The 15,412-nt window shown below is 38.4% G+C and overlaps 1 protein-coding gene across 1 annotated transcript in view; it reads right to left on the bottom strand.

Annotated features, from left to right (window-relative positions):
- The window catches only part of LOC104672797 (cyclin-Y-like protein 2), an 81,023-nt gene that overhangs the window by 25,359 nt on the left and 40,252 nt on the right, over positions 1-15,412 (bottom strand). Inside the window, exons 4-5 of the mRNA XM_010376650.2 lie at positions 3,189-3,263; positions 952-986 (exon numbers count right to left, since the gene is read on the bottom strand). Of these exons, the coding sequence (XP_010374952.1) occupies positions 952-986; positions 3,189-3,263 (110 nt within the window). The remainder of the gene's footprint in view (positions 1-951; positions 987-3,188; positions 3,264-15,412) is intronic.

Genomic DNA, 15,412 nt, shown 5'->3' with positions numbered 1-15,412 from the left:
AAACAGATGTATTTGAGCTGATGAATATTTTTGATATGCATGTGACAAATGTTACAACACTTGGGGTAAGAATAACTGTTAGAGAACAGGCAAATGTATATAGTCAGACAATTAATTCTATGCTAAAAATTACAGGATGTGAAAGCAGAGAGACCAGCCCAGGGCTACTTACTCTTATTACTATGATTACTATAATATTATTATAGAACCCTCATTTATGTTCTTGCTGTTGAAATCAACTAAAAAACATGGTTGTGTATGGCTTTTTAATCAAATAAACTAAGATTTAACATAACGTTTTAAAAATAAGCAGTAGTACTGGATGTTTAAATTTATATTACATTAACATCCAGCATTTGGCTGGGTAAACTAAAGTAGGCGAGGAAAAGGATTATCTGGGAGAAGTGCAGAAGTGCTCAGATGTCAGAACCATTTAAATGAATGAAGGATATGTAATGCAGATGCACAGCTGAAACACCATATGACTTAGCAGTAAATAACACTGGCATAAGCAGAATCATGTAAATATTACTGATTTAATAAAAAATGTGCTACAATTGGAAAAAACAGTGGGAAAAAAATAACATCATGGTGTACCCAGAAAGCTGTGCTTTTACCTGCTATACCAGAAAGTCAATAGATAGTGTGGAAAATTAACTTAGCTATTCTAATTTTGTTGTTGGATTTATTTTAAGATTAAATAAAGATCTTTATACCACAACCAGATTCTGAAAATTTAACTTGCATGTCACATCCTTTAAAAGGTGGACACACTAAGCTAAAGACTTTTCTGCATAAATCTGATACTTGGAAAGATAGAAGACATTTACAAAGTCCACAAAGAGAGTTCCATGCTAATAGCACTGGGTCCCCATTTTATTTTTAAGGAATCAAGATAGACATATTTTACTTCAAACTATGAATTTCTTAACTTTGTGAGTATTTACTTACATGGTTTGTGCGGCTGCTCTTTCTCTTTTCTTGAACTAAGAATAAAAAAAGTTAGTTCTGATACAAATATCACAAAATAAAATAGTTGCTAGCATCTGGGATAACTATGCAAAAGGAATAACATAGGGATAACTATGCAAAATGAGACAAAATTCCATTTAAAAATAATTTCCAACTATTTATAATTTAAATTATAGGGCATAATAAATCTCATAAAGTAAAATCTTAAAACTTGGCTTTACTTTTTGTCCTAACAGATATTCTATTACATTCACAACTAGGCATGGTGGCACGCGCCTGTTATTCCGGCTACTTGGGAGGCTGAGGCAGGAGAATTGCTTGAACCAGGAGGCGGAGGTTGCAGTGAATCAAGATTGCACCACTGCACTCCAGCTGTGGGCGACAGAGCAAGACTCCGTCTCAGGGAGGGGGGCGAAATATATATGTATTATATAATTATATATGTATATATTCTACAGTCAAATGAAATAACCCTCATGTAGAAAAAAATGGGCATAACAAATTAAGCCAGATGAGAAATCTAACTAATAAATAAGTTTAACTGTTGCATATATGAGCCACGATTCATTGGTATTTTCTCGCTCTGCGTTTACACATGGCTTACTTTAATTACCAGAATCTAAGAGCTAGTGGCTCTAAGAACTAGTTCCTGGCCAGGTACAAATCTGTAGATGCACCAGAATCCCTGTAAGCATCTCAAACCACTTATTGGTCATCTACTAATATGTCACCAACAAAAAAAATGTGTCTTTGCACAACTGGAAAGTAACCTATCTTACATTTAAATTTTAAAATGAGTTTGCAAACTTAATTTGACATAGTATCTGCAGCAAAGGAAGTCATTTTTTTTCTAACAAAGGCCAGAATAATAAAAGCTCCAAGAGGGACTTGGGCCATGCTTTGTTTCCTACACTGCCTCCTCCTTTGATGCTGGAAGGCCTTGAAGGCAAACATTCCTACCACTGAAGACTTGAGGGACATGAAATAGCCTTCACTGCTTCCACACACTCTGTGAGAAGCCCATGGCTCTGGAAGAAACTGATAAATACAATTCTGATATAGTTTAGGTATTTTCCCCCCTCCAGATCTCATATGAGAATGCGACCCTCAATGTTGGAGACATAGCCTCCTGGGAGGTGTTTGGGTAATGGCAGTGGATTCCTTATCAATGGCTTGGTGCCATCCTCACAATAATGAGCAAATTCTCATTCTGGTAATTTACATAAGAGCTAGTTAAGAGTGTGGCACCTTCCCCCTTCCCCTCTCCCTTGCTCCCTCTCTCATGTGAAACCACTTGCTGTCCCTTTGCCTTCCATTATAATTGTAAGCTTGGTGAGGCCCTCAGCAGAAGCAGGTGTTGAAGCTATGCTAGTAAAACCTGCAGAACTAGGAGCCAATTAAACTTTTTAAAAAAATAAATTACCCAGACTCAGGTATGTCTTTATAGCAATGCAAAAATGAACAAACACAAGTCCTGACCTGAAATGACTGACTTAAGGCAGGCAAAATCTACACAAACCATAAAAGCACAATTAGAAACCCATATTTTATTGTGCTGCATTACTTCAAATATTATTATGGAACCCTCATTTATATTCTTGCTGTTGAAATTAACTAAAAAAACTTGGTTGTGTATGGCTTTTTAATCAAACTAGAATTTAACATAACATTTTAAAAATAAGCAGTAGTACTGGATGTTTAAATTTATATTACATTAACAGGAGAAGTTTAATAGCTTAAAAGTTTTGAGTAGCATAAACTTGGATGTGATAAACTCATATGGTTAAAGCACTGTATAAGAGGAGGCTGAAATTACAAATTCAATCCCCATTGATGAACAAATGATTTTTTATTTGTTTAAATAAAAACCAAGCTGAAGCCTAAATTAGATCATTCATCATTAAAATGAACTCTTTGGAGCAAGGGAAAAAGGGCAAAAGACAAAAAATTATGAATATAGATAAATCTATGACTACTCTTAAATCACGACAAATGGTATTGCTAAAAGGTAGCAAAATGTGTGAACAGAGAGTTTACATGTTTTCACTCACACAGTAACAACTAAAGTACATTACACATTAAAACAGGACAATTGAATATATGAAAAGTTGAAAAATTTAAACCAATGTAAGTTTTTCTAAATACTTTCTGTAAAATACTCATTATGACAGAGAGTTTTCAGTCGTCTTCTTGGTGGAAAAACAATGTCGTCTCACCATCTGTTTGATATTGTCGCAGGAAGATTGTGCTTGCCCTTGGATCATCAGAAGGGTTTGGCTCCAAAGCTCTATCTACAGAGAAAAAAAATGTGATAATTCATGTGAACAGGAAAAATGATTTTTAAAATAGCTACATATTCATTTTAATCACTTTAAATGGTCCTGAAAAAAGTTTCTAGTAATAAATATGAAGGAAATAAAGGCAAAAATATAATAATTCTACTTGGGAATGCAAAATTATAGTCTCTCTGTATATATATGGAATAAAACTGAGCTATGTCAAGGACTTTCAAAGAGACTAAAACTAAATAATCTAATGCAAAAGAGAAGTCATATGACATGCCCTACTCCTGCTGCTGCAAAACTCTGCTCCTTAGTTCAGCTAAAACCAGGTTCTTGTCACATGACCAAGAAAGATTAGGCTCAAGGACACATTGAAGGATGAGTAGAACAGAATTTATTTGGCAAAAAGGAAAAAAAATAATCTCAGAAAAGCGAGAGGGGATCCTTCCAGCGGGCTCCCAGCTCACAGACTGAATACCAGGCCACCACACACAAGCTGAAAAGGCCAGGCTCCTCCCCACTGCACAAGATGCAAACTTCCCGTGACCCCACCCCATTCTCCCAGTGCATAGGCAGGTCACAGATTCTCCAGGGACCCTGCCCCTCATCTGCCTCCTGCATCTACCACTTCTACTTATCAAATACAAATATAATCACTTGCCTCTCTACTGATATTCGCAGCACATTTTAGGAATAGTCTCAAGCAGTAAGTGATGCTGTGGAAAAATTACTGTCAGAAACTAGTTAAATATATAAAATATGGTAAAATAAAGAGAACTGTTTTTTGGCCAATATCCCTCAGAAAATAACATGGCTAATTCATTTACTTAGCTGTGATTTATTCAGGGGCAATTCATCAAGGTAGATTTAAGTGGACTGCATGAAAAGTTCAATGCTCTAATCTACAAGGACACTTTCATGTCAGAAAATGATTTTTAACTTTTGCCCTAAATTTCCAAAGCTAAAATCTCACTTCTTTCCAACAGCATGATTCATCTGGGACTTCATCAAGAGTACTTTTGAAACAGATCTTACTTAGACCTGCTTCTAAAAAACGTTGGCCCTACGTATGTCAAGGTAGGTCTGTTTACAGTCCACCTTGCATCAAAGTGAGATAATCCATTTAAGCAAGACTAAAAATAATATTCTGAATTTTTATTAAACAAACTTTGTCATCACATAATACAAGTTGTAACAAAGGAAAACAATACAAACCTATGACACTTCTCAGCACTGTCCATCTCAACCCACTTATCTTAAGCAATCTTGTAAGAAACTAGGTGAAGAGCCACACAGAGTAATAGTTAAGGCAATATTTTCCAAATCATATATTAATAACTGTTCTACTTTTTTAAAAGGGGTTTAGTGGGCAAATTGCAATCCACTCTATCCCTTGCTTTTACAGAATCAAAGTGCACAGTGATATAGTAAAAACTAATCAGTCTATTAGTGAATACTGTCCAACTCAGCAATTCACAAATTTATCTACCCATGATCCTTTTCTTCCCTCCAACTAAAGTGGTTAGAATCTAGTATAAAAATAATTTGGGAGTTTCTGATTTAGCAGAAATCTGAATCATCCATTTTAATAATACTGCCATCTCACAAGAATATTACATAGCTAAAAAATCTGTTTTTTCTCCATGATTTGAAGTTCATTGGGAGAAAACTATTCTTATGTAAAAAATTTACACAAAAGTCATTTTCAAGCTTTTTCCCACATATTTGAAAATCTGATGATATAATGTTAGCTATGTGGAAAAATAAAAATCATTTGTGCACAACATGACAGAAAGAAACTTGTATATCTGTCCCTAACCTAAAGCTTCTGAAAGAGTCCATGACTACTTTCTATCAAAAAAGCAAATTTTATATTATCATTTCAGTGTGAAACATAACAAGTAAAGTTTGCAGAATTCATATTATGTTTCAGTACCTGTGTCATAATGTTTAATTTGGAATTTTCCATGGAAGCCCAGGAAAATTATGTACAAGATTCCAAAAGTAGCAGGCTTATGCCCATACACATATACCCCGCACATAAAACCAAGACGTGCTACTGTGTATTTCAATATGAAAATCAAGAAGAAATGAAAACATACAGGAAATAAAATAAGATCACCCAAGTAACAACCCCCATTCCTGGGGTTTTATGCTGGGCATCTGACCAAGGGGTTGGCCAGTCAATCACAGTTCATCTGGGACTTCCCAAGAACTAGAGGAGAAAGGAAGAACTGACTCACAGGACTGGTAGCTGACCAGGACTTGCCAGTGGCTCCACTGCCATCAAGAGAAGGGTATTTTTCAGGAGAGATCAACAGAAAAGAGCATAACTGAGAAGGTTCTGAGGATATCAGTTGATTCCTTGGTCAAGTAGTGCCTCACTGACTCCTGTTAACTCCCTGGCTATACAAGTTAATTTTTCAATAAACATTTTTAACTATTGTGAGGTGGATTTTCTTCAACTGGCAACTGTAAGAGACCTGGTTAGTCAGCACTATTGATAGTATTGATGGTTACACTAAAGGTAGGAATAGGCAAAAGTCTCTTGCTTACTTCTTTAAGAAATGTCTTATCAAGAACAGAAATTTGCAAGAGCCAAGATAATGCCTTGTTTAAAACTCACAACCGTTACTTTTTGTTTTCCTTATGCATGGTAAAAAAATAGCTCTAAGCAGTACACCCTTTATGTTTTGTTTTCTTACAAATGACCTCGACCCCTTTGGAAAATATTGGCTCATCAAGTGTTATTCCTGTACTTTACTTAGCCAATGCCCTATTGTTGGTGATTTAGGCATTTACAAAGTTTTGTTCTTATGAGGAAAACCTTCATGTATAGTATCTTGTACTTTTCTTAGAGATCCTTAGGAAAGATTTTCAAAAGTGGAATGACTAGAACAAAGGTGACATTGTTTTCATGAATCAATATACAGCGCTAAGTTGCTTTCTAAAGAAGATATGGGCATATTAGGGGATTACAAATCACACCAGTTTTAGCTTCTAGTTCAGCTTCTGATACTTAAAAAAAATTCTTACTGATGTGAAGGAGGAACACTATTGAGGCTCTAGCTTGTATTTGTTTATTAGATTATACACTTTGACCATTTTTCCATAGTTAACAATGTTATTTCAACTTTGATGAATTTCATATCATTTGTACATACTGTATGTACTGAATTCACTAGGAATTTGCTAGTGTTAATTTGTATGGGGTTTACAGAAAATATTCATTTTATGTCTATAGCCTACCACAATTTTCTATATAACTTGTAATTTCTGCTGATGGCAAATACCACATATTGCTATTTTATAGAACGGACACTTGAGTCATTAGACAGTAAACTTATACACATACACTGTTATTTCTGCATTCTCCATTAACTCTTTTCCCAATAGCCTAAGAAGACTCTGAGAAATCACACTACTCGTTTTTCATTGTCACAAAAGGTGGCCAACCATTAAATAAAATATTAGACCCCATAAACAGGCACATGAAGAGATTTAGAGACTTCCAGAGGATGAAAACACAATAACTACACAACTTATATGTGAATGCCTTCAAAAATTATTTTTGTAACCTCCTAAAATGTTTGAAACTAGGAAAATATTTTTGATCTAATGATTAGGGATTATAACTATCACTGTATTTGAAGACCCAGCATTTTTGTATTATCAATTTAAATTACAATGTAATCTGGCAGCATAATAGAATGATGGGGAAATGTATGACTTAAAAAAGTTATGCTCAGGTCTAAATGTAAACATCCCTCAGAAGAAGGAATCTGTAGACCCACTGACCATGAATACTGGTTTTTCTCTAAGATTCTATTAATCATAAGATCTATCTCAATTGTAAAGATGTTAAAAATGTAACAAACAATGTATGCAATTTAGAATAAGTAAAATGCATTATTAAAGGCCAAAGGTGTTAAAATTATGCAACTGAAAACTGGCAAGAAATAATTTTTCTTGTCAAAATATTAAAGGGAGAGGGCAGTAATTAAGGAATTGACTGACAGAAGGAGAATATTCAGAGAAAGAGGTTAATTTCAACATATTACTTTCATGTATCCAAATTAAATAAAATACATCAACACTTTCTAGCCAACTGCTGGGCATCTGTTTATGTAAAGACTTACTGCATTTACCGACCTGCTCTATCATCTCTATACTGTACCTGGTATTAGTTTTATGGCCCATAAAAACATTCCAAGACTCTCAATTATGATGCAGTTTGAGATTTTAATCTAATGCCAGACTTTTCTCACTTCAGATGCTATCTACCTGATAGCCTTGAGCTGGCCTGCCTGTATCACGTGAGGGCACACGTGGAGCTCCTCTGTGCCCGTCTCAGGCTCATTCATGCCTTGATTCTGCTTTCCCAGGTTGGACAAACCCACCTCCGGCTTCCTAACCACTGCAGTTCCTCCATGTCAGTTCTCAGTCTTGCCATATCTTTTTAACTCCTCGATCTGTTTTAGTGACTGTGACTGAGCTGTGATGTTTCATATTAGGTAGTATACTTTCCCCCTTTATGTATTTCTTTCTTTTTATTTTTATTTTTCAGAGTCTTGCACTGTCACCCACGCTGGAGTGCAGTGGCGCGATCTCGGCTCACTGTAAGCTCCGCCTCCCAGGTTCACCCCATTCTCCTGCTTCAGCCTCCCCAGTAGCTGGGATTAAAGGCACCCACCACTACGCCTGGCTAATTTTTTGTATTTTTAGTAGAGACGGGTGTTAGCCAGGATGGTCTCGATCTCCTGACCTCGTGATCCGCCTGCCTCGGCCTCCCAAAGTGCTGGGATTACAGGCGTGAGCCACTGCACCTGGCCTATATATGTCTTAAGAGCACTTAACTCTACTTCTTACGCATTTAAGAACATTTCTGGGCCTGTAATCCCAACACTTTGGGAAGTCAATGTGGGAGAATTGCTTTACACCAGGAGTTTGAGACCAGCCAGGACAACACAGTGAGACCCTCATCTCTATAAAACATATTTTGAAAATTAGCCAGGCATAGTGGTACACGCTTATAGTCGTAGCTACTTCAGATGCTTTGAGGTGGGAGAATAGATTGAGCCCAGGAGTTCAAGGCTGCAGCGAGCTACGGTCATGCCACTGCACTCCAGCTTGTGTGAGAGCAATAATCTGTCTTTAAAAGAAAAAGAACACTTCTGGTTTATAAGTACCTCCTTTTCATTTCTCACCATTGAATGTTATAGTTTTAACTCTAAAGCCTAATTACTTTAATAAACGTTAAGAAGGTAAAATAAAAAGATTATTCAATTGAATTCATATGAGTCATTCTATCTAGTCTTACGTAGAATTTACACTCTTGGTTTACCAAGTCTTATATATCCAAACCTTGAAAAACCTGATTTGTACTTCTCAGAGGCCTTGTCCTAACATGTAAAACAAGTATAATTCTTATATCAAACAAATTCAAAACTTTATGAGGATCAAATGAAATGTAAGAGCAATCTATATACTAAAAAATGCACAATATATTACAAAGAAAAGCTTTCACGGCCGGGCGCGGTGGCTTAAGCCTGTAATCACAGCACTTTGGGAGGCCGAGATGGGCGGATCATGAGGTCAGGAGATCGAGACCATCCTGGCTAACATGGTGAAACCCCGTCTCTACTAAAAAAATACAAAAAACTAGCCGGGTGAGGTGGCAGGCGCCTGTAGTCCCAGCTACTTGAGAGGCTGAGGCAGGAGAATTGCGTAAACCTGGGAGGTGGAGCTTGCAGTGAGCTGACATCCGGCCACTGCACTCCAGCCTGGGTGGCAGAGCGAGACTCCGTCTCAAAAAAAAAAAAAAAAAAGAAAAGCTTTCACAAATTAACTCAAAAGCAAAAATGAATGGTTAGCATTCACTGGAAAACCAATGCCAAAATAACATCTTGAGCAAATATGTACTTTGTCTACCCACTGAAGTTAAGGGAAAAACTGTCACACATCATCATCAAGAATCCCTTCCAGTGTTTTTTTTTTTTTTTTTTTTTTTTTTTTTTTTTTTTTTTTTTTTTTTTTTTTTTTTTAACAGTAAGCAAATATATATCTTCCCTGCCTGCTTTTAGGTATATTACTGTACATTCTCCTCCTTGCTTTTTGTTTGTTTGTCTTGTTTGAGATGAAGTCTCGCACTGTCGCCCAGGCTGGAGTACAGTGACGCAATCTCAGCTCACTGCACGCTCTACCTATTGGGTTCACACCATTCTCCTGCCCCAGCCTACCAAGTAGCTGGCATTACAGTTGCCTGCCACCACGTCCAGCTAATTTTTTGTATTTTTAGTAAAGATGGGGTTTCACTGTGTTAGCCAGGATGGTCTTGATATCCTAACCTCGTGATCCACCCATCTTGGCCTCCCAAAGTGCGAGATTACAGGCATGAGCCACCGCACCCAGTCCCTCCTGCCTTTTTTTACATAATATAACCTGGAAATCACTCCATAGCAGTAAAGAGAGATTTCTTTCTTTTTTACAGCTCCATAGTTCTCCTCTGCATGGTTTTATCAGTTTATTTTACCAGTCCCTTTCTAGACATTTGAGTTATTTCCAATATTTTGCTATTGAAAATAATAGAACAAAAATTTTGTGTTTATGTTATTTTATATTCATGGGTACACCTTCAGGAAAAATTATTCACAGTAGGATTTCTGGATTTAAATGCTTTTACGGGGATCCATTCCAAAATGGTAGAATAGGAACAGCTCCGTGCTGCAGCTCCCAGTGTGATCGATGCAGAAGATGGGTGATTTCTGCATTTCCAACTGAGGTACCTGGTTCATCTCATTGGGACTGGTTGGACAGTGGGTGCAGCCCACGGAAGGAGAGCCAAAGCAGGGCGGGGTATCGCCTCACCGGGAAGCTCAAGGGGCCGTGGGCTTTCCCTTTCCTAGCCAAGGGAAGCCATGACAGACTGTACCTGGAAAAATGGGACACTTTTGCCCAAATACTGTGCTTTTCCCAAGTTCTTAGCAACTGGCAGACAAGGAGATGCTCTCCCATGCCTGGCGTAGTGGGTCCCACACCCATGGAGCCTTGCTCACTGCTAGCACAGCAGTCTGAGATCGAATGGCGAATGGCGAGGCAGCAGTGTGGCTAGGGGAGGGGCATCTGCCATTGAGAAGCTTGAGTACGTAAACAAGTGACCAGGAAGCTCGAATTGGGCAAAGCCCACTGCAGCTCAGCAAGGCCTACTGCCTCTATAGACTCCATCTCTGTGGGCAGGGCATAGCTGAACAAAAGGCAGCAGACAGATTCTGCAGGCTTAAATGTCCCTATTTGACAGTTCTGAATACAGCAGTGGTTCTCCCAGTAGGGCGTTTGTGCTCTGAGAATGGGCAGACTGCTTCCTCAAGTGGGTCCATGACCCCTGTGTAGCCTAACTTGGAGACCCCTCCCAGTAAGGGCTGACTGACACCTCATACAGCTGGGTGCCCCTCTGAGATGAAGCTTCCAGAGGAAAGATTAGGCAGCAATATTTGCTGCTCTGCAATATTTGCTGTTCTGCAGCCTCTGCTGGTGATACCGAGGCAAACAGGGTCTGGAGTGGACCTCCAGCAAACTCCAACAGACCTGAAGCTGAGGGAACTGTCTATTACAAGGAAAACTAACACAGAGAAAGGAATAGCACCAATATAAACAAAAAGGGTATCTACACCAAAACCCTACCTGTAGGTCACCAGCATCAAACATCAAAGGAAGATAAAACCACAAAGATGGGGAGAAACCAGAACAGAAAAGCTGAAAATTCTAAAAACCAGAGTGCCTCTTATCTTCCAAAGGATTGCTGCTCCTTGCCAGCAATGGAACAAAGCTGGATGGAGAATGACTTTGATGAGTTGACAGAAGTAGACTTCAGAAGGTTGGTAATAACAAACTTCTCTGAGCTAAAAGAGCATGTTCAAACCCATTGCAAGGAAGATGAAAAGCTTGAAAAATGGTTAGACGAATGGCTAACTAGAATAAACAGTGTAGAGAAGACCTTAAATGACCTGATGGAGCTGAAAAGCATGGCACAAGCACTTCATAACACATGCACATGCTTCAACAGCCAACTCGATCAAGAGGATGGAAGGGTATCAGTGACTGAAGATCAAATTAATGAAATAAAGAGAGAAGACAAGGTTAGAGAAAAAGAGTAAAAAGAAATGAACAAAGCCTTCAAGAAATATGGGGCTATGTGAAAAGACCAAATCTATGTTTGATAGGTGTACCTGAAAGGATGGGGAGTATGAAACCAACTTGGAAAACACTCTTCAGCATATCATCCAGGAGAACTTCCCCAACCTGGCAAGGCAGGCCAACATTCAAATTCAGGAAATACTGAGAACACCACAAAGATACTCCTCCAGAAGAGCAACCCCAAGATACATAATTATCAGATTCACCAAAGTTGAAATGAAGGAAAAAATGTTAAGGGCAGCCAGAGAGAAAGATCAGGTTACCCACAAAGGGAACCCATCAGACTAACAGTGGATCTCTTGGCAGAAACTCTACAACTCAGAAGACAGTGGGGGCCAATATTCAACATTCTTGAAAAGAATTTTCAACCCAGAATTTCATATCCAGTCAAACTAAGTTTCATAAGTGAAGGAGAAATAACATCCTTTACAGACAAGCAGATGCTGAGAGATTTTGTCACCACTGGGCCTGCCTTACAAGAGCTCCTGAAGGAAGCACTAAACATGGAAAGAATCATCTGGTACTGCCTATGGAAAAAACATGCCAAATTATAAAGACCATTGAAGAAACTGCGTCAACTAATGAGCAAAATAAACCAGCTAACATCATAACGACAGGAACACATTCACATGTAACAATATTAACCTTAAATGTAAATAGGCTAAATGCCCCAATTAAAAGACACAGACTGTCAAAATTGGATAAAGAGTCAAGACCCATCAGTGTGCTGTATTCAGGAGACCCATCTCACATGCAGAGACACACAAAGGCTCAAAATAAAGGGATGGAGAAAGATCTACCAAACAAATGAAAAGCAAAAAAAGCAGGGGTTGCAATCCTAGTCTCTGATAAAATAGACTTTAAACCAACAAAGATCAAAAGAGACAAACAAGGCCATTACATAATGTTAAAGGGATCAATTCAACAAGAAGAGCTAACTATCCTATATATGCACCCAATACAGGAGCACCCAGATTCATAAAGCAAGTCCTTAGAGACCCACAAAGAGACTTAAGACTCCCACACAATAATAATGGGAGACTTTAACAGACCACTGTCAATATAAGACAGATCAACAAGATAGAAGGTTAACAAGGATATCCAGGTCTTGAACTCAGCTCTGCACCAAGCAGACCTAATAGACATCTACAGAACTTTCCACCCCAAATCAACAGAACATACATCTTTCTCAGCACCACATGGCACTTATTCTAAAATTGACCCCATAATTGGAAGTAAAGCATTCCTCAGCAAATGTAAAAGAACAGAAATCACAACAAACTGTCTCTCACACCACAGTGCAATCAAGTTAGAACTCAGGATTGAGAAACTCAATCAAAACTGCTCAACTACATGGAAACTGAACAAACTGCTCCTGAATGACTACTGAGTAAATAACGAAATGAAGGCAGAAATAAAGATGTTCTTTGAAACCAATGAGAACAAAGACACAATGTGCCAGAATATCTGGGACACACTTAAAGCAGTGTATAGAGGGGAATTTATAGCACTAAATGCCCACAAGAGAAAGCAGGAAAGATCTAAAATTGACACCCTAACCTCAAGGACTAGAGAAGCAAGAGCAAACAAATTCAAAAGCTAGCAGAAGGCAAGAAATAACTAAGATCAAAGGAGAACTGAAAGAGATAGAGACAAAAAACCCTTCAAAAAATCAATGAATCCAGGAGTTGGTTTTTGAAAAGATCAACAAAATTGATAGACCACTAGCAAGACTAATAAAGAAGAAAAGAGAGAAGAATCAAAGATGCAATAAAAAATGATAAAGGGGATATCACCAATGATCCCACAGAAATACAAACTACCATCAGAGAATACTATAGACACCTCTACACAAATAAACTAGAAAATCTAGAAGAAATGGATAAATTCCTGGACACATACACCTTCCCAAGACAAAACCAGGAAGAAATTGAATCCCTGAATAGACCTATAACAGGCTCTGAAATTGAGGCAATAATTAATCGTGTACCAACAAACAAAACTCCAGGACCATATGGATTCACAGCCGAATTCTACCAGAGGTACAAAGAGGAGGTGGTACCATTCCTCTGAAACTACTCCAATCAATAGAAAAGGAGGGAGTCCTCTGTAACTCATTTTATGAGGCCAGCATCATCCTGATACCAAAGCCTGGCAGAGACACACCAGAAAAAGAGAATTTCAGACCAATATCCCTGATGAACATGGATGCAAAAATCCTCAATAAAATACTGGCAAACCAAATCCAGCAGCACATCAAAAAGCTTATCCACCACAATCAAGTTGGCTTCGTCCCTGGGATGTAAGGCTGGTTCAACATATGCAAATCAATAAATATAATCCATCACATAAGCAGAACCAATGACAAAAACCACATGATTATCTCAATAGATGCAGAAAAGGCCTTTGACAAAATTCAACAGCCCTTCGTGCTAAAAACTCTCAGTAAACTAGGTATTGATGGAATGTATCTCAAAATAATAAAAGTTATTTATGACAAACCCACAGCCAATATCATACTGAATGGGCAAAAACTGGAAGCATTCCCTTTGAAAACTGGCACAAGACAAGGATGCCCTCTCTCACCTTCAACAGTGTTGGAAGTTCTGGCCAGGGCAATCAGGCAAGAGAAAGAAATAAAGGGTATTCAATTAGGAAAGGAGGAAGTCAAATTGTCCCTGTTTGAAGATGACATGCTTATATATTTAGTAAACCTCATCATCTCAGCCCCAAATCTCCTTAAGCTGATAAGCAACTTCAGCAAAGTCTCAGGATACAAAATCAGTGTTCAAAAATCTCAAGCATTCCTATACACCAAGAACAGACAAACAGAGAGCCAAATCATTATTGAATTCCCATTCACAATTGCTACAAAGAGAATAGAATACCTAGGAATCCAACTTATAAGGGATGTGAAGAACCTCTTCAAGGAGAACTACAATCCACTGCTCAATGAAATAAAAGAGGACACAAACAAATGGAAGAATATTGGGGGAACCTACCCCCAATATTTTAACATAGGTCCTTTCTATTTTCCATAAGTGTTGGCCAGCTGAGAAATAAAGAGAGACAGTAGAAAGAGAGGAATTTTACAGCTGGCTGCCAGGGGTGACATTATATATCAGTAGGACCATGATGCCCACCTGAGTCTCAGACCAGCAAGCTTTTATTAAGAATTTCAAAAGGGGAGGGGTGTAAGAACAGGGAGTAGGTACAAAGATCACAAGCTTCAAGGGGCAAAAAGCAGAACCACTGATAAGGATCCGACAAAGATCACATGCATCTGAGAAAACAGGACAAAGGGCAAAAACAGAACCACTGATAAGGGTCTATGTTCAGCACTGCACATATTATCTTGATAAACATCTTAAACACCAGAGAACAGGGTTCAAGAGCAGAGAACTGGTCTGATCACAAATTTACCAGGGCAGAGTTTTCCCAACCCTAGTAAGCCTGAGGGTTTTCCCAACCCTAGTAAGCCTGAGAGTTCTGCAGGAGACCAGGATGTATCTCAGTCCTTATCTCAACTGCACAAGACAGACATTCCCAGAGCGGCCATTTATAGACCTCCCCCCAGGAACACATTCCTTTCCCAGGGTATTAATATTAATATTCCTTGCTAGGAAAAGAATTTAGCAATATCTTTCCTACTTGCACATCAGTTTATGGGCTCTCTGCAAGAAGAAAAATATGGCTCTTTTTGCCCAACCCTGCAGGCAGTCAGACCTTATGGTTGTCTTCCCTTGTTCCACAAAAATTGCTGTTATTCTGTTCTTTTTCAAGGTGCACTGATTTCATATTGTTCAAACACACTTTTTTTTTTTTTTTTTTTTTTTTAGATGGAGTATTGCTCTATTGCCCAGGCTGGAGTGCAGTGGTGCAATCTCGGCTCACTGCAAGCTCTGCCTCCCGGGTTCACGCCATTCTCCTGCCTCAGCCTCCTGAGTAGCTGGTACTACAGCAAA

This window comes from Rhinopithecus roxellana, chromosome 12 (assembly GCF_007565055.1).
Source record: "Rhinopithecus roxellana isolate Shanxi Qingling chromosome 12, ASM756505v1, whole genome shotgun sequence".
NCBI classification, from domain to species: domain Eukaryota; kingdom Metazoa; phylum Chordata; class Mammalia; order Primates; family Cercopithecidae; genus Rhinopithecus; species Rhinopithecus roxellana.
The sequence above is the reverse complement of the archived record's forward strand: the minus strand, read 5'-3'. Positions and strand labels throughout refer to the sequence as shown.